General features: G+C 38.1%; 1 protein-coding gene across 8 annotated transcripts in view; it reads left to right on the top strand.

Annotated features, from left to right (window-relative positions):
• The window catches only part of RNF144A (ring finger protein 144A), a 68,468-nt gene extending 50,317 nt beyond the window's left edge, over nt 1–18,151 (top strand). For all 8 annotated transcript variants that reach the window (XM_017818129.1, XM_017818125.1, XM_017818123.1 and 5 more), the window contains 6 exons: nt 5,763–5,867; nt 6,081–6,141; nt 7,218–7,425; nt 9,074–9,221; nt 10,417–10,506; nt 13,375–18,151. In XM_017818129.1, the coding sequence (XP_017673618.1) occupies nt 5,763–5,867; nt 6,081–6,141; nt 7,218–7,425; nt 9,074–9,221; nt 10,417–10,506; nt 13,375–13,506 (744 nt within the window). In that variant the 3' untranslated portion in view covers nt 13,507–18,151. The remainder of the gene's footprint in view (nt 1–5,762; nt 5,868–6,080; nt 6,142–7,217; nt 7,426–9,073; nt 9,222–10,416; nt 10,507–13,374) is intronic.
• The last annotated feature ends 2,492 nt before the right edge of the window (nt 18,152–20,643 follow it).

Genomic DNA, 20,643 nt, shown 5'->3' with positions numbered 1-20,643 from the left:
GAATAACTGATATTGCACTGCCTTATGGCAAGAGAAGATATCACCTTCTGGGTAGTCATTTTAAAGTAATGTAAAGAAAAACTCCTGGTATGCAGAGCATAAAAGTATTACAAAATACTATCAAAAGTAGTTGTTGTGGTAATTTTGTTCATCTGTGTATCCTCATCACATGAATTTTTGAGCTTTGGCTTAGTGTCCTATTAGCTCAAAAATGACCCATAGAACCAAACTGTAGGTTTGTAGCTAGAAGACTACTAAGTAAGTGCTACTCACTCAATATCCTTTAATATTCTTCATATTCTTTCCTAGAATGTAAGGCTCAAAGGTATCTTTGCATTCACCTAGTCTGATGTCACTTGTAACATGAATCACAAAATACCAGCTGGCTTTTTCTGGTTCTTCACATGGTTGAATGCAAGTTTATTTATATATGTGTGTGTATATATGTATGTATATTTTTAGAAGTTCACTTAATACTGGTTTGATACAGAATTTTAGACTAGCAACTTAGTCTACATACTAATAATCATCCTACTTGAAAACATTTTCTTGATCAGTTTGAACTTTAAAGAAATCTCCCTTGTTAAAAATGCATGTCAGTCCTTCCTTGTGTTCCTGAAGTGCAGTGCAAACTGTTAGTGATTGTCTACCCAAAGTGCAGGGTTATTTACCTGGTTAATCTTTGTGTACAGTAGCAACTTCCTTTGCTTATCTTCAATATTTACCATTACCAAATGCATTGTAAAAAACTATTTTCCTTTTCTTTTTAGAACTTGGTGAAAGCTGCATTTCTTCTTTTTATTTCTTCATTTTTTCTCCTTTCAATTTTATCTCTGTGTGTGGCTTTTTAAAAATGTTTTATCAACACCAGCATGTGATGATGCTGCATGTAGTGCACATTTTATTTGGGAATGACTGTGGCCTAGTGCCAGCACTAAAATACATATGAAGTTTTAAGAAATAAATCAAATGATATGATGATATACTTGGCTCTGCAATCCTGTCATGCTTTTTTGGCTTTTCCAAATCCATTGACTTATTTATAAAATTTCCCATATGACTTGGCACTTGAATCTGCAGCATTAATGTAGTCAGAAGTCTACATTCTGACCAAATCCACCTAGCAGCTGTTAAGAAAATAATACAGGATAATATTTTTGCCCACCTAACTTGCAAATTAAAGATGACATCTTGAAAAGCCATTTCTCATTTGCTGCAATAGTAACAATAACGTGTTCTTAAAAGTAAATTTGTTATGACTTTCCAAAAACATCTTCAAGTGTTTTTAATTATATGCATTTTGTATTGTAAAATGACCTTTAGGCACCTAGTGAATACATTTTTTTTTTTTTGTGTGTCAAAGTAGATGGTAGATAAGTGTTGCCCCACATGGAAATAATGAAAGCCAGATTCCTTCTTAGGAATTAGGATGGGGTTTGAGTTTTGATGTCAGGAGAAATAAGTCAAAGCACCATCATCAGAAGTAAGCATGATTGTTCCTGGAATTCTTCTGAAAAAAAAGATTGAAAGCCAGAAATTTTAATTGTTTATATATATGAATTTTGCTGTGGCCTGTGCAGGTTTTTTAGAGCTAAATGCAACAGAGCAAAATTGTGTTATGGTTTGGAAATTAGGCAAAAAATAACCATTTTGATTCTCGTAGGATATTTTGATCTTCATAGCATTAGACAAAAAGATATGCTCTAAAACAGCAGCATGTAGTGGTCACTGAACATACCTTTCTGTGTGATGCAATCCTTGATCTATAAAGGTTAGAAGTACAGCACATCTTGCAGAGCTTTAAATACTAAGCTGTGTTTGGCAGCTTCAGAAAGGAAATCATTCCTTTACTAGCCATCTGTCTCTGAGGCAAAACCAAAAGTATTCCCAACTTACATAGGCAGCTTATAGTAAAACTGCTGCTGAGTTGGGCTCTCAGTTTACCTTTGTGAAGTAAGAATCGATCTGGGTCCAAACTCCTCAAAGTGGTTGTGCTCCTGCCCTTTGGCATGGGGACAGCAAGTGACAGTAGAATTCTTGAATTACCAAGTGAAAGTTATCCACACACCAGAAAGGGCAACAGTGATGGATGGAGGACAGAGCAGGGATGCACAGGGAAAAATACAGGGCTGATGCTCAGGGGAGCTAACCAGTCTCTTCTGACTGATCTTAGCAGCATCTGGGGCACTGGATGCATCTTGACCTGTACTTTATGTAATTTTTATATAAAGTTTTGTTTATAGGTTATATATATATTATATATATGATGTATGTAGCCTGTATATAGTTTATATGTAACACATGTTGTGCAGTGCTTTGCTTTCCTTTGTCTATGGGAAATTGCCAGAGTTAAATGACAGTTTTCATTGCCTGTCTAACATTCATGACACTGTAAAATGAAATGTTATAGATAATAAATAGATAAATAATAAGATAATAAATAAAAAATATAGATAATAAATATATAAAAACCAGATCTGTATCCTTAAGGAACCCAAACAACATTAGCAGTGTCCTGGGGTGCCACCATATAATAACTGTTTTCCTCTCCTGAATTGTTTGATATGCTGAAAGAATGCATGCTGGACAGAAATCTAAGCTACTCCAGTTACCTCTTTGCTTGTTACAGCTGCAGCATAAACGAGAATAACCTGGCTAGAGATTGTTATGCATAAAGCAGAAATGCAAATGAAAAAAAAAATCAGTTTTTGAAAGTTTTAGAGTACCTTCAAGTGTGATTTACCTAAATAATATTTAGTTATTTAATTAATGAAATGAGATGAGGGTTTTTTTTTAAAGAAAAAAATAAGTGGAATTTGGTAAAAATACTTCTTCAAATAAAAGCAAGTTTTAATTGGTGCACGTCTACTAAAAAAATAAAGATGCTCCTCAGCATATTTGTTTTGTAAGGGTTGATGTACAACAAGAAGTATCTTGTGACTGTAGTCCAACCTCAGCCCTTAGGTATCTAATTTCATCTTCTGTTTTCTCTGAGAAAAATTATGTAATACAGTTCATTTTGAACATTGTTTGGGGTGACTTACACTCCCACATTTTCCTTCATGCTGTACAGTACTTTATTGCCTTACTGAAAAGGCTATGAAGATACTTTCTTCCAGCATGGAATCAACTACAAGTTACACAGAAAATGAGCAACAATTTATTTGTCATCCTTTTGTAATTGTTTTGCAATGAACTTTTCATAATTGAGTATAATTGAGTACTAATCCTAGTGTTGTTTGAGCATTTCTGGTAAAGTGGAATGTGTTGCATCTGCTTCTCTTTCAACTACTGTGGGTTACTCTTTCTCCACTTAAGAAATCTCTGGAGTGAGGAAGTCTTGAGTGGACAGGCTGTTTTATCCTCTGCCTATTTAACAGCAAGATTTTGTGGCCTTAAGACAGTTCCCAGAGGGTGAAGCATGAGAAGTGCACTTGGCTGTGCTGATGCTGAGGAGGCAGGGGCCAGTACCACATCAGGGGAAGGGGAAGGCCATGGACGCTGCTCGTGACAGGAATGAACCGTGTCATTTCTTGGAAGATGTAAAGAGAGGAAAGGGAAGCAAATTGAATAGGCTTTGGCAATGGTCCCAAACAGGTTGAGGAGGAGAATTAGCCACATTAATGATTAATGATTGCAAAGCTCATTCAGCTTGAAAAGTACTTTCTATAAGTGCTAAGTGCTGGCATTAAAAATGTATGCATTTTCATTTTAATCCACACTTGGCGTCTGCAAATGGAGAGGAAAGGGAAGAGCCAGCAGTGTCATTATAGCAGCACTAATACCTCACTACAGCTGAAATTACAGTTTGTCAAGGCACACAACCTAGGATCTGGGTCTTGCAGAGCTCAGCCTGTGGTGATTGCTGCCCGTGGTACTCTTCAACTGCTCCACCAGCTGCCTCAAAGAGCTTAAAGTGAAGGCTTGGAAACCTGCAAATCAAACATTTACTAAGTGAACAGTTGACTTTATTAAGTCCCCATTGATGAAGAGAAAGACATAAACTATAGTCTGTCACATATGGATTTCTCTGCACAATTAAAGATTTTCAAGGTATCAGTTTTCTGTCTCCTTTCTTTTTCAAAAAATAGACCTGTTTTCTCTGCTGAGTGGGAGACACAGGGAAAGGGGACTCTAACAGAAATTATTTGTTGTGCTATGAAGGTGGTGGCATGTTGCTACCAGAAAACTTGTGGACCAGAGCAGCAAAGACTGCTTGGGCAGGAAGTGAAGTTTTTGCTGCAAACAAGCTGTGAGCTCTAAAACCTAGAACACTGTGTTAATACAGGTCTCTGAAAGGAGCTGAATAGACAAATCAAGAGGCAGAAGAGAAAAAGAGGCTCAAAGTCTGAACCTTAACAGCTACAAGCTGCATGCTTGAGAGTTAGGCTAAAAGGTGCTCATTGATGGCGTGGCTGGAAGGAAGAAACAGTTTTGTGCTCTGATGTGCAGTTAGGCATGCCAGCCTTGGCAAGGTCAGTGCAGCCCTTTGCCTTCCTAGGCTGGTGGTGAGTCAGCAGCTGCGTACGTTTTGCAAGTGTTTTGTGGAAATGGTAACTGAAGTCCCTGTTTTGCCAGTTTGCTGCAGTGTGTGTAATTGTTCTTGCCTCCCACACAGCTGGATGCTAAGCTTGTTTCATATCTTTATTTCACTCTGATGTTGGTCTAACCTCTCTCTTTATTCAAACATCTGGTAACAGGGAGTTAGGGGACTCCTGTAGTTGATTTGCCACTGCCAGCTGAGCTCACAAGCAGTGTGAGAACACTGTGGGGTGACCCATCCGCTGGGAAGCAGACCCTGGTTTGCTCTTTCTGTGTAATGTTGGGCTGGTGGGAGTTGTAGAGAGAAGAGTCTCTGTCTCTATCATTCCCTTGCCTTCCCAGCAGACACCTATGCATTAGCTCTCACCTTCATGTGGGAAGGGTGGAGGTGGAAGGGGGTAGTTGCTCTTCAAGAATAACAAGGTTTGGTCTTAATTTGCCCTTGGTCAAAAATACCCTTTTTTCTTATCTGTTTTGTTGACTGCCGTGCTGTGCGCTGCTGTGTTGGAGGCTACATTTTCAGTTATGACTTAGGTAAAACACTGTGGTTGCTAGGGGAGAAAAGTATTAGTATTACCAATATTTATTATTCAGTCCCCATGGAAACTGTAGTTCTTTGGGGAGTCCTAATTCTCACATTTTTCCTTCCTATGGAAAAGATATCTCTGTAACCGTGAAGTTCAGATATTATTTTCTAGAACAATGAAGGCAAGATACACAACTCCCTTTGTGCTCTGATGTGCTTGACAGATGTTTGTCTTTGAGTAGTTATTGGGACTTACTGCTTACTAAGCTATGTTGTGGCTTCCAGTCACAAGGATTTTTGGAATGTCTAATTTTATCATGATGATGTTTTATTATTTTTTCCCTTCCTCTTTGCTGTTTGTTCAGTTTGTCCTTTTCCCCATTATTGTTATTTTTTTAATTTGCAGCGTATTTGAATTTGGTGAAGAGTTATTTGGTTAACAGTTGGACTCAGTGATCTTAGGGGTCTTTTCCAGCTTAAGTGATTCTGTGATTTGATGGGAAATGAACTTTACTGTTTCCTGCTTAAAGGTATAACTATGGCAAAAGCTGTAAAGCCCATGGCTGTAAAAGGGACACCATAGTACCTGTTTTTGCAAAGTTTGAGTTCTTCCAATTTTCAGAGGAAAGCTGTTAAAATACTGAGTGATTTATTTTTGGTGGGATAGTGAACTCAGTCTTTGGCTGTCTTACAGTGCCTAAAACAGTATGTGGAACTGTTAATCAAAGAAGGTCTAGAAACAGCAATCAGCTGCCCTGATGCTGCCTGCCCAAAGCGAGGTCATCTGCAAGAAAATGAGGTAGGTACGCTGTTACTGCAAATGGAGTGTTTTCTTGTCTTTGCAGGATGTTTAAATGTGTCTTGCTCTTTATGTTATAGCTTCCATTGTTGACAAGACATTGTTTTAATAATTCATCAAAGGTCAAATATTTTATCTCTGTTTGTTTTAAAATTAGTTACATTATTGCTGCTCCTAATTGGAAATTTGTCTTTGTTTTACTTCCTTCAACAGATTGAGTGCATGGTTGCATCAGAAATCATGCAAAGATATAAGAAGCTACAGTTTGAAAGAGGTAACACATATAACACTACTCATTGAAGGCTGTGAGAATGGTATCATTCCAGAGCAATCCTATAAATCAGAATCTGTCTCTGCATATGTTCATGCAGTAGCATTGTGCATTAATTGTTTGGTCATCACAAAAAAAAGAAAAAATCAAAACCAAAACCCAAAAAGTAGTTGTTTCTGTTCTTGCCTGTGTGATTCCCAGAACTACAGCACTCTGGCAATAAACGAAGGAAAGAAAATTGCTATGTATTATATTGCTATATAACTAAGGGAGGGAGTGACTTCTATTTTGAGCTTTGCTGTTTAAGTTGACTACTACTACTGTAGGACCTGGAGAGGTTGACTGACCTCATTCACAGAGTCAGCATTATCTCCTGGGATGGCATCTGGGGGAGAATTACCAAGCAGTTCTATGTGTAGTGTGTAATGATATAAGCATTAATAAGGTTCATGTTAAGCTGACTGCATGCCTATCAGGATGTGGAATGGTGTGGTCATAGAGAACTTAAGGTTTTGCTGAGGGCAGGATGCAGCCTAGAAACCACTGAAGTAATTTAATTTTTTATTTATTTAGTTAGTTAGTTATATTCTCTTCAGTGGGCTTTGAAACATGAAATGACTTACCTGTAAGAAGCCTTCATGAAAGAGATGAAACTCTATGAGAGTCTTATGCCATTGTTAATCATGTGGTCACATTAGGGCAGAGGCCAACTTGAAATAAGAATCCTAATGGGCAAGGCACTGTAAAAACACTTTCTAATGGGTTTTACCTCCATAGTATATGCTGTGCTTAATTTGAAGTACATCTGAAAAGAAAAAAATCTCATTCTCAGAACAAGTTTAGTTCAGTGAATGAAAGTGGGCAATTAATTCGGACTTGTGAAGCTCACTTTAGTTTGGTGTCTTTAGTTTGGAAAACAGGCTGGGTTTATGTCTAAGTGGGTAGCATAAATTAAAAGGCTCCTTTTGAAAACTTGTGTCTTCAAAAGCCCTGCCAGCCAACCTCAGCTGGAATGCACTGTTGTGGAAGGCCAGTCTTGTATCCGCCTTTGAATTTTGTTCTTTTATGTCCCTTTGCAGAAGTGCTTTTGGATCCATGCCGGACTTGGTGTCCATCCTCTACTTGCCAGGCAGTTTGCCAGCTCCAGGAATCAAGCCCACAGGACCCCCAGCTGGTCCAGTGCAAAGTGTGCGACATTGAGTTCTGCTCTGCTTGCAAATCTAATTGGCATCCAGGTCAAGGCTGTCAAGAGAACATGCCAATCTCTTTTCTTCCAGGAGAAACAAGGTAAAGTATTGCAAAAGATCAAGTATTTAGAAACTAAACACTCAATTATTGAACAAATCGGATTATGAATAGTAAAGAGGCATTTTCCTGATGTTTTGTTCTAAAGCTGTTTCCTTTTCTTAGTCGTTCATGTTCTTTTAATGCCATATTCCAAAACTTGAATAGCTCTTGGCAGCCTTGTTCTTTGCCACCATTCCCAGCAAAGCACAAAGGAGCTGCTTGGGCCTTTGGCCTTTTGCCCCAGTGGGAAAATATGACATCCAGGCAGCTCATGAGCTTCCTTGAAAGAAGATCTTGTTACTGCTGCTCTCCTGGACAATGCGTGGGTCAGTAACATCATGCTAGACGGTGATTTTTAGGATGCCCTGTCAATCATCGTAACTGCTGCTCGTTTGGCCCATGATCTTAAGTTTTGTTTCAAGCAGTTTCCCATGGCATACTGCAACCACTGAATAAGAAAGGCTGTTGTGCATGTGTTCCACTTCATGTTTGGGCTTTTTCAAAGATTTTATCACATGTCATGGCATCAATAAAGCCCTGCCCAGCCTTGGACTTAGTTACTCCTAACTTGTCTTCTTTCAAGCTTTACTGTAACAGATGACTAGCTAGGATGCTGTCATGACAAGTTCCTGATCAAATATACTAACTTTTGCACATGCTTTTGTGTGTGTTTGACAAGAACTGAAGCTCACTAAATTTCATGGCAAGGTAAAAAATGTCATCTATTTTTGCTTAGTCTTTTTGTTGCTCTTAGTTAATTATTTCACGCTTTATTTTTCACTCCACTGAGTAAAAGTTGATTTTTTTCATTATTTTGGAGCATAATGGGCCTGTAGCAACTTGTGCTACAATGCATTTGGAGTTTCATATGCATTTTATGGATGCAAAGCAGTTTTCTATAATACAGTTGCTCCTAGTGTAAGTAATTAGTGTATGTTCTTTTATCCTGCTGTTGGGCAAACCAATCAATCAAGTGTCAGTCCTGTTTTCCAGCAAACTGTTGATTCCCCATCAGTTATTCTTGTATCTCCACTGGCGGTTGCTGCAGGAATTGTCATTTCTTAAGGTACATTTTAGTTATTAGTGTGCATAAAACCTGCGTACAGTAGAAAGCTCCCCAAGGGAAATAAATGTTCTTCCAGTGTTTCAACATTGCTGTGTGTTCTACTCACTATAAGAGGGGACACCTGTGGTACCCAATCCAAAGGAATATGGTCTGGTCTTATTGTGCAATCAAGGGATTGTTCCCTTTTCTGAGAAAGAAGGGAGAAAAAAGGAAAATGACCTAGAGGCACAAAACATTTAGATGTGACCTAGCTGCTCATCTGCTACATTCCAGGAGAAATATCTATTAGTATCACTAGATAACAAAAACAGTTGGAAAATATGTGGTAAAGAAAATATCCTAACATTTATGTAGACATTGTAGTCGTTAAACATCTTTTCCAGAGATATGTTTCAAAAATAGTGTATAGCCAAAATATCTGAATAATAAAATTCAGTTTAATACTTGAATCTCTAGTAAATTCTCTCTTTTTTTTTTTTTTTTAACAAAAAAACAGGCTTACTTTTGTAGCACAGTTCTTAGATGGTCTTCTCTAAACTGACATGGCCACATATCTTACTGATTTCTCACTCTCTCCCACAGTTCAGTTTTTAAAATGGAAGATGACAACGCTCCAATCAAACGCTGTCCAAAGTGTAAAGTTTACATTGAAAGAGATGAAGGCTGTGCCCAAATGATGTGTAAGAATTGCAAACATGCCTTTTGCTGGTACTGTCTGGAATCTCTTGATGTGAGTATATGCCATGCACTCTGGCTCTCAGAAGCCTAGAAGTTCATTGCTTTGGCATGTGGCTGTCTCTTTAGTGAATTAAATAATAGCTTACTAGCTTTTGGCCACAACCCACCAGAACTGTTGCTGGAAATTTGATGGAATTTATATGCTCTGTTTTACTTGTCTGACCTGTGTGACTTTAGCATTTGCTCTGTGTGTGTGTCAGTAAATAATTATTAAAAAGTAAAATTTTATGAGAATAATCTGTTTACAATCTATATATGGCAACTAACATGGAGGAGGGGCGTTGCTTTTTCTTCAGTACTTATTTTTCAGTGGTGCCCTTCTTGAAGGAGATACAGGGATGAATGTAGCAATGCTATTAGTCTGAGGAAGTTTTAACAGATAAACTAGATTTGGTGTGTCAGTAACAGTCAGATTTGTTTACCATTCATTGTATTCTGTGAGACTAAGAAATAGATCTGACACAGGAAAAAGAACACAATACTCTCCCAACACGAGGAATTTATCGTCTATAAGCTGTTGCTGTCATTTGTTTATATTTTTTTAAATCAGCCTGTTATCATGCCCAAGGATCAGAGTATATACAACATCTGTTTCCATGTTATCAGTTTTACTTTACAGCATTGTTAACAATAGCAAAGGAAGTTAGGTTCCCGAAAGCTACTCTGACGACTCAAATCCTGTGGTTGTCCCATTTGAATACCTTAATAACAGTCCTCAAGTCACAGGCTTCTCACATGCTCAGACAAAAAGCAGCATTCCCTTGGTACTAAGCCTGCTGTCTTGGCTGGTTTGTGTGAGGATGACAGGACTGATAGGGACATAATATCTCAAAAGTCTGTATTGTCTTTCTTCTATTCTTTAACTAGTGAAAGGAATCAACTTTGGGAATTTTGCAGTACAAGTATTCATTTTCCTTTGTTCTTTCTCTGTGAATGTAAAATATATGCAATAGTCAGCTTATCTTCTTGGATATTCTTGCTAAACTCCATGCTAACATTTAAATATGCAGCTTGAGAGCCTATATATCTATAACTGTAAAAAAAGTGCTTTGGAAAGGTTAGACCTGGCCATATCCGCCTGCTATTATCTTCCTATTCAATTCCTAGTTTTAGGTTCTTAGGATATGGTATTTTGTAACTTGACGAATTTCTGTTTATTGCCTACCTTCTCATTTAATATTTTGTAGGATGATTTTCTCCTTATACATTATGACAAGGGACCTTGTCGAAACAAGCTGGGTCACTCCAGGGCATCTGTTATCTGGCACAGGACACAGGTAAAGCTCAGATCTTTAAAAGCTCTGTATAGGTCTACTGCTGTCATAGTGTCTTTGTTTGTTTTACTCATTTTACACCTTAGGGTGAAGTTCTGTGCTAAATGGTAACTGATTTTCATAGCAGATTTAAAGAGGGCAGTAGCTTGGAGAGGAACAATTAGTTCTTGAAGAGAGGACGCTCCTTGACAAAAAGCCACTGAGAACGTGGAAAGGTACATTTGCAGAGCCACTTTAGTGCCAGCCCTGATATGTTCTTACTGAACCTGGAGGACAAACTAGGTTGCCACCATCCATATTGTTAACATGAAAGCTCATCTTGCGAGGGATCTTTAGGTTCGGATCCAGAACTAGAAAGGAATTAGCCTGAATACAGTCCATATCTTGCTATGGACTCCATTTGACTCATTCGTGTAGGTTGAATAGAAAGTAACCCTGAAAGCTTATCAGTAGTTTCAAATACAGATTAAAATTGACAGTTGCAAAGAGTGTGGGAATAGCTCTTGTAGTCTAGATTCAGTGTGGCTGGACTGAGCAGGAATGCAGTATAAATGCTAATGTGTGATTTGCTCCAATCTACTGCCTTTACAGTCACTTCAGAGATACAGTGTATCTGAGTCATCTCTTCCTAAACTGTGTGCCTGTAAAAAGCTACCGTAACTTGAGATGAAGTACTTTTCTTGAAGTACGGATTTCTTTTCATTTGAGCATAAACCCCAAGTCTATAGAATAACCCTCAAGTCTGGACAAACAGCTAAACTGAAACAAAAAGGTCTCACCCCTCTCCTTTCACATGCACCACTGAGTGACTGAGCTATGGACTGGGTTTTGCTTGGCTTAGCCATTGGTATCTTAGGAAGTGTATGGGTACATTAAGCTTACTTGATACACCTGTAATATGAAGCAATTAATCTGATAGTTGGAATCTGTTCTAAGCCACAGCGGTTTGTGCAAATATGTTTAATACACGGTATGTTTGATCAAGTCATTGTTGAGAAAGGAAGTGATCATTCTCTAGCAGTCAGGATATAATTCTGCTGAACCCACTAAAGCCAAATCAACACTGCAATTGTTTCCTTATGTTAAGTTTCTTTGACTAAGTTGTTTATTCTTAGATTTACCCAAAGTAAATTGAGGTCAGCCTTTGATTTGTTGTTTGTGGGTTTAAAAAAATATTGGTTTTGGCCAGAGGAAATGACTTGATGCTGAATAAGGCAGCAATGTCTTCAGAAGGCGAACAACCAAGTAGAAAATAAATAAGTAATACTCAGCAGTCAGTTTTATTTAAAAATAAACAAATGAAAACCACACACGCACACCCCAAAAATCCCCTACAAAACCCCAACCAAACAAAAAGAAAACCAATACAACAAACAAAAATGAAACTTGATGATTTTTTTTGATGGCATATTGAGGCTGAAAGGAAGGTGTAAATAGATATTTAATTACCAGTAGTCAGTCTGGTCCATTGAATTGCTCACTTCTAGCTTGGCTCTGTCTGACCACTGCACTCAGCCTGCACTGCAAAGAGCTAGACAGAGACATGCTGACTCCAAAAAGCAACACAGCAATAGTTGCAGCTCCTGTTTTTTTAAAGATGAGAATTTAGCTTTGGTTTATATCTGTGAGAAATAATGCGAAGATTAGTAAATGGAAGTTGCAGCCAATTGTCAGCGCCACCAAAAAAAAAAAAAAAGAGTTATGAAACGTGCCCACCTCTGAAGCTGAAAAAGAAATTGCTCTTGGGAAGAATTAAAATTGTTAGGGCAATGAGGTTCGAGCTGCATATCCCTGGACAGCCAGAATCCAGGAGTGCCGGAGCCAGGGATGGTGAGCGCTGTCCCACAGCGCCATCTCCTGCAGGCACCTGGCCCTCTCACCCTGCCAGAATTCCCGGAGTGGAGTGATGGCAAAACGATGTGCAAGGTAATCAAAATGCGAAATTGCCCGTGGCCAGCAAAAGTGGTAGTGGATTGTCCCATCTATACCATGGCCAATTAAATATTTGCCAGCTAATTGGAGTGCCATATCTAGCGCTGACTTAGAAGAATTCTTAATGAATGCTGCACTCTTAATTTCATTTTGCCTTCTGTTGTGAGGTTTTGCTATGAAATTAGCATTTCACTCCTGCCTTCATTATTCAAAATTATTCGCAGGCACTCTTATGTGAATAAATCTAAATTATTTTCTCAAATAATTTGTGGGCATATTGTTGCAGCATCACTCTTACAGCTGCCTATGGCAAATGGGGAACTTTCTCAGGCAATGAACCTCAACTTGAATGTTTTTCTAAATAATTTTCCAAATTTCAACTTTGTAGGAGTTATTAGTTTGGCACACTGACAGGATGGGTAAGTCTGTGGTCCTCTTCCCATGCTGGAAGAGGGCAACTAATAAATGTCAATGAAAAAATGCTTTTAGAAAGAGTTAGGTCTTGTCCCCTGAAGCAGCAGAATGAGCTTAGGTCTGACTGCAGAAAGCCATTGCATGTGCAAAGTCCTCCTATAATCTGTAGTGTTTTTAATCTGTGACTGAAATTCCTAAGCTTTTGAGAGGTGATTTGCTTCATTAGTTGTTTGAGGTATAGGAAAACTCAAAAAGGCAAATAGCCATCTGCATCATTTTATGATGGAACTGAGTTGTGTGTAGTGGTTCTGGCTGGAGCCATGAAACATGAACATTCTGCACTCCCTCGCATTTACTGGCCGCGGGAGCTGACTGCAGTGTACACCAGGAGCGAGTCCTGGCTCTGGTAAGGTCAATGGCGTTTGCTGAGGTCTTTTTGACAGACACTGATGATACACTGGTGTCAGCAGGCACAGAATCTGGGCAATGCTATTCCTGATGCAATGTTATCCCTTTTTCTTGCAGGTGGTAGGAATTTTTGCAGGATTTGGTCTTCTACTTTTGGTGGCCTCCCCTTTCCTTCTGCTTGCTACACCATTTGTTCTGTGCTGCAAGTGCAAATGTAATAAAGGAGATGATGACCCTCTACCTACCTAGACTGGGAAAAGATTGGACTCATCACGACATGTGTTTTTATTTTATTGTGCTGTTATGTTTCTCTCTGCACTTACATTGCTGTAGCCTTACTTGCCCCATTCTGCTTTTCATTGACACACAGTCTTGGTTCCAGGAACTGTTGTTACCACTGTTATATAGATCACTTGATAATAGACAAGGAGGGTAACAGAAGGCAAGTGTGGTGCTAAAGGGAGACCACGGACCTGGGTGGTATCACCTGAAATCAAGAGGTGATACTGCTAAAAATAATGCAAAAAGTTGGTGCTGCCCTGCTAGTGGACTGGGAACTGTACTGAACAACATCAGCAAAACAAGCTGAAAAAGCAGACAAATATAAACTTCTGCATATCTGTTCGCTTCCAGATTTGGTGTCTTATTCCTGTATATATTTAAGTTGCCTATCATTTATATCAGATAGTCAACTTAGTGTGACTTTATTATGTTTATTACACATTGTTTTTGTTCAAACCATCACAATGTCCTTTCTAGTACCTATTCTTCCAAGTATAATAAAATTAGTAAGGTGCATATAGGCCATCCTATGCCTTTCTTGAAATTTGGGGAGGGTTAGAGGGACAAAGTTCATCCTGCTGCCTTCCACAAATTTTGTCAAGTCTTATAAGAAATTCATTTGATTAAAAGCTACATTTTAAAATTAATTGATGAGGCTGTAAGGTTGAGTAGTGACACAAACCTGCTATCTAATCAAGGTTCTTTTAAAAATTCATTGATGGTATTGATTACCACTGGACCACTAGTGTTTTTCTGAATTGTTATTTTTTGCTGTTGTTTAGGGTTCTGCTACACTTATAGGGCTACATAACTTCTAATCCAGGTATCTTAATCTTTTTATAGATACATAGATATATATATATATATATATAATCCTATTTAAACCAAATGTGTAAATAGCTGTGCTATTGAAATATTTTGGAAGTTCAGGATATATTGCTTCTGTCTTTAGGGCAATTATTTAAAAATACAGGACTAACTTTAATATTTAGTAGACTCTTGGGTTATCAATGAATCTTCCCTTTTAAATATAAAAATACATCATGGTTATCCCTGTATAATTATCCCTGTAATACTAAAATGCCTGGGATATATGTGGAAGTTCTACTTTACATTTAAACTACTTAGCCCATTTCAGAGTTAATATTGTATATGTGGTGTATTGTGCTAATAACAATACTGTAACAAAATAAGGTTTTATTTGAAAAATAATCACTTGATAGTTTTGCAGTATTCAGTGCTGTGTTTTCAGGGTAGTAAAGTGTGCTAGCCAACATGCTGCCTCATTGTGGTTTCTCTTTAGAAATATTTTATTGAAAACCATTTTGCTTTGATTTTAAAGCCTACAAGAATTTGACTGATAACTTCTTGCCATGAAATATGAAGCACCTGAAACAATGTGTATATCTGTAGTACTGAAGGAAAACATTCTTTCAACTGGCTTGTGGACTTAAGTCTGACTGCATTTTTGTCATCATCATTCTGTGCATCAGCAATGTACTGAGGTGAATGGATATCTTGAAGCCAGAATAACTTTACACTGAAAATGTCTTAAGACCCTTAAATGCAACTACTTCTGTCTGCTGTCACAGACTGGGAATGTGTTTTCATAGCTCAAGCATAAAAAATTACTCTTTAGCTTTTGTTTTACAGTCTATCTGTTAATAAAAATACTGTAGGGCGCAGTTTTGAAAAGGGCCACTGTCTTTTTATAAAACTATTCTCCTCCCCCATCTTCTAGGTTTAATGCTATTTTAATTCAAACTGTGTCTAACCACAGATTTTACCTCTAGGAGCTGGAGGTTATCGTAGTTCACTTATTTGGCTTGATTTTAATGAGTTCAGCCACTAAAATGTGAAGAAAAAGGATAGCTGGTTTCCAGCAAATATGAACTCCTTGTGATATCTTCAGATTGTTTATGGCAATGCACAGTTAAGATCTTTTGTTACCTGAGTATTTTTAGTAGTCTAGAATTTGTTATTAAAAATTGCTTTGTTCTTAAAAAATATCTGTAGTGAAGACTGGGTAGTGGATTTGATCACTGTTTGCCAACCCCTAAGCGTGTCTGAAGCACTGCTGAGTTCAGCAGGCAGTGAAGTGCTTATCTCCCTCTGGCTCTGACATCAGCTCAGTCCATCTCCCAGAGGTATCCCAAGCCAAGCACCTGGGTTGTCCTGAGTCATAGCTTCACTGTGCAGAAAACCTTCTGTGAAGGATTCTGAGAAGGACAGCTTCCAGCAGGTAAGCTTGTGGCCTTTCCTGCATGGCCCTGTAATTCTGTTTAACTGGAGAAGAGGAAAAACCTGGACAACAGGATGTAAAGACTTCATGGGTTATTAATTTTCTAATTGGCGGCACTAAGAGATTCTGCTGTATTGTGGCTGTGACTCTGATGACCACATATGTGTACTACTGGGGTCATAGTAAACAGTAGAGGTTCAGTGCCCTGTGAACAGTATTAGAGTGTCCTGGTATGATACGGTTTCTTTTCTCTATGCCTTTCTTAGCCTTTATGTGTCAATACAGCAAAACTTGTTTCCCAGAGTATTGTGTGGCCAGTTAATAGTCAATGTCAAAATTAATGCATTTCCAAATTTAAAACAAAAAGGAAAGAAAAATGTCCTTTCCAAATACAGATATTTTTTAAATAATAATTTATAATTGATGCTTACAGGTAACATTATATATAATGGGAAAACTATGTTAGTGTATCTCTGATCTCAACACACTTGAATTGCTACTGGAGGTTTTTATGACGCAGCTCTTATTTCACATCCTGGCTGTTGGGATAGACTATATGCCTACATATATTTAACAAATACCTAGTCTTTTCAGGTTTGCTAAATGTCATTCCATCTGTATGGGATTTTTTTGTTTGTTGTCATTATTTTATTTTTTGTAATGCTGATTATTTGGTTTCAAAGTAGCAACTTTTGGTGGTAAGGTATTATATACAAAGTGTTTTAATGTTACAGCTTATGTTGATACTGTGACATTAAATACCCTGAAATTGAATTGTAAATACATTATTTTAAACTCTGACATTTAAATGCCCTGCCATGGAAAAGTTAATGTTTGTTTCTGCTGCTTTTCAAATGAAATTACAACAGCTATGGCTTTTTAGATTTTTCACCAGAAAAATAGGTATCACAAGATGATTTCTGTTGCATTTTTATGGTTATGCTATCATTTAGGGTTTTGCATTCACACAGAATCACAGAATATTCTGAGGTGGAAGGGACTCACAACAATCATCGAGTCCAACTCTTAAGCGAATGACCCATTCTTAAATACTGTTTTTAATGGAGTTTGTGACAGTACTTCATTTGCATGTTCTGGATGAAGTGGTGTCATGTCTAGCGAGTGTTGAGTCCCAACTCCAGAGGCTGTGGTTGTCCCTAGGCTTGCCATTCATTAGTTGGGCTGAAGTCAGTCCTGAGAGAGAGACAGCAGGAGCACAGCCCACATTAACTTCAATGATGATAGTTTTGGGTTTTCCCCCACATTGGACAAGTCACTTAGCTCCTTTTATCTCAATTTAACCGTCCTTTTAATGAATGAACCAATGTTTGCCTACTTCATAAGAGGGCTGTGAGGGCAAATTAATTGGGTTTGAAGCTCTTCAAGAGTTTGTGATGAACGTTATATATAAAAGCTTACTATTGTTTTATGTTATTATTTCAGTTTTATTCATGTTGGCAGTCATCCTGAAGTCTCCTCCTACTGACTTTAGCATGTCAAGAATTTGGGATACTTTCCCTCACATACCAAATAGCATGATCTTTCCTCAAATACTCTGGTTTATGAATTAGGCAAAATCCCAAATAACAGCTGACTGGATCAAATCTCAGCTTACATTTGATCTCCTGACGAAAGTAGTAAAAAGCCCTCATTTGTGGAGCTGACGGGATAAAACATTCATAGGTCAGAAAAGTATGAAGTGCTTTTTTTTTTTTTTTAAATATTATGGCCAGGAAGATAAAAATTAAGTTCTGTGCATTTCATCTGTAGACCTTTTGCTGTATAAGAATAAATGTATTTAATGCAGGCCATTATCCCAGTGAGGTGCAGCATGCATAAAGCTTTGTGCAGGTTTGCTTTTTCAAAAACCAAAGTTTGTACATCTCAGATACATAATCTGAAAGCCTGAGGAAAACAAGTAGAATACGGTTGTTAATAAGTGATATTAAGGACATAAAAAAAGCCTGTATCAGCGCTTAATTGCTAATGCACTTATACTAAGTAAGGCATGCTGTTTGTGTTTAGAGCCCTGTGGTCTTCATTATTGCTTTGATTTGTGTATCTCTTATAAGAATTTCAGGAACATTAGGTACAGGTACGTGGTCCATAACTGAACCTTTCTTGATCATTTTATCATGATGTATTTTAAACTTGTATAGGGATAAGCATGAAGGAGTCATGCATATGTATAAATAATGTATTTGACGAGTGTAAAAATAGTTCTGTTGATGTATTTGAAATGTAAGTACATTTTGTGCCACTAACACTGTGATGTATAAAAGAGCTGTTGAATGCCTTTTAATGTGGTGTTTTGTACTTTGAATCATACTGAAGAGTTTAATTTGTAATTTCAATAGATATTTTAAATGAGTGTGTCTCCTGTGATTCTTCATAGTGACTTTTCAGCTCTGTACGTCTGCTAAAGAAAAGTACTTTTATAGGATTCTCTGGGCTTCTCTGCCTCTCAGTGTTTCAGAGCAAACACAGCCTGGAGACCTCCTGCGGCACTTCTGGGCATAACTGTGATTTCTGACTCACTGTCTTCCAGTTTAGCTAAAAGAGGGAATCTGCGTATCTCTAGAGCTAATTTTACCCACAGCTGGGTCTTTGGTCCAGCTCCTGTTGCAGTCCACTGATGGACGCTCTAGGCAGGTGAATGTGCTACCCCAAGGATCACTCTGAGGAGTGTGTATATTCTTGCACCACAGGTTTAGATCTGGTAGAGGTGGCTGTGAAGAGCTTGTATTCCCCTCAGTTTGGTCATGCAGAAGTGAAACTGTTAAAGGCAAAGCTCAATCTTCTGAACAACAGAACATAGTTAACTCTGACAGTGGTAATGGGCTCCAGTGTTCTTGACTCCACCAACAGGCACTTTGTATTTTGCCTAAATTGCAATTGAGGATGCAGACTTTCCTTCAGTCCCCAGTTTCTTTCTCGCTTTTTGCCTTTGTTTTTCTCACAATTTGTCTCCCCATGAAAAAGCACAAGCACAATTTCTTCAAGAAAATGCAGTGCATAAATAATATGCATCTACATGCTTTATACTTGACAATTTTAGAGAAATCAGGGTCACGTAATAGCTGCTACTCGGTCATTCCTTCTTTCATTTTCATGGAGCATAATGATCTTTCTCCATAAGGGTAAGATCAATTTAGATATTTTGTTCAATTAATTGGGCAGAAAATAGTCTATAAAAGCTACGAGGGGTTTTGATGTATTCTAGGAGCAGGTATTGGTAACAAAGTGATCTTTCTGCTTACTTCTGTGACTCCACCAATCTGTTGCTTCCAATTAGACCATGTTTTGCATTGTAGTTTTCTCTTAAACAGTAGGATTATTTCTTAGTCACATGCAGTAATCATATAGTTTAGTAACATTTAGCTCCTGGGCACTTTCTCAGTCTCTCTGCCAGGTTCAACTTATCTTGGTGTAGAAAGCTTTTCTCACCCATGCCTTCAACTATGTGACTGGGTTTCTGCACAACTGTTTGTCGTCCAAAAATCAAGCAGTGCAGAAACTCTTAAGTAACAGTCGATTGTCTAAAATTAGAGCATTTAAGTTGAATTCTTAAGTGGCAAGCTTATAGCCCATGTATGTTCTAGTAAATAGTGTCCAGGATCATTCAGTTGCTGGATGTGACTCACATCCATAGTAATAAGTTCTGCTAGGAGGGGCCCAAGGCCCAGAATAACTCCTGAAGTGTACCTGGGTGTTGAATGGGAGAGTTGAGGTCAAAATCATGGCAGGAACTGTCCCGTAAAATCAGAAAGATTTAAGCAATAGAATTGCACAGCGCAAAAACTTTGTGATAGTTCTAGCTTTCTGCTAGTCATAGTGGTACTAATGGAGATGTGACTGTAGAAATTGTATTGTGTCAGGTCATCATGGCTAGGCTTCACGAACAAAGATTTGGGAGGAGCTCTACCCACATTTGTATTGTGTACTCACGCATGTATGGGGTAGTGCTAGGAACTGACACTATCAACCTACAAGCACAATGCATCCACATCTACAAAGCACCTTTCTTCTTCTTTTTTTTTTTAATTGGAGATCAACTAGGAAGTTTCTGATAAGAGATTTTTTGTGCTGTTTTTTGCTAACTTACCTGTTAGCCCTGCATCTATACCAAGAGTTATTTTATGCAGGATATAGTGGAACCGATGAAAACTTTTGTTGATTTTGATAATTATAGGTAAGGCTGTTTTATACAAGGAAACCTTTGCTATCCAGATTCTGCACTCTGGAAATTACGATTCAGCCTAGTATCTGACACCATTTGAGTATGAGATTTGTCTTGGCATTCATGTGTCTGGCTTTAACTTATGGTAGTCAGTGCAAAGACACATCTCCTGAGAGATTTCGCTTTGTGTCCTGTGGTTCTTACTAAAGTAGTTGTATAAACAAACTTTAGCCTCTCAAGCTGCTACTTAGGTGTGGGTTTTTCCCCACACACTTTGGCAGAGGAAGTCTAGACAACTGTCTTTGTCCAGGCATATAACTTTTACATGGCTAAAACTGAGGGAAACAGTCACAGAGTGCCTTATGGCAAGGACTTCTTTCAGATACCAGGGCAGAACTTGGTGGTGCAAATTAGAACCAGGTTACTCTGCTCCCATACGGTGTTTCCAGATGAGAATATATGTGTAGTGACTATAACTTAACACATGTGGCACATATACAAAATGTTTAGAAGCTGTATATCATGCAAACCAACTCAGACATGCAAGCAATGGAAGTGCACTTAAAAGACTGTAGAGTCCAGTTCTTTTGTGATGTGTGACAGGAGAGAACATTGTCAAGTTGTATGTGATAACTGGGAATTTAGTCCAGTATTCCTTGTTCTTTTGGTTTTTAAAGCCAAA

This window comes from Lepidothrix coronata, unplaced genomic scaffold (genome assembly GCF_001604755.1).
Source record: "Lepidothrix coronata isolate B3197 unplaced genomic scaffold, Lepidothrix_coronata-1.0 Scaffold65, whole genome shotgun sequence".
Lineage (NCBI taxonomy): Eukaryota > Metazoa > Chordata > Aves > Passeriformes > Pipridae > Lepidothrix > Lepidothrix coronata.
This window is presented reverse-complemented; position numbering and strand designations above follow the sequence as displayed.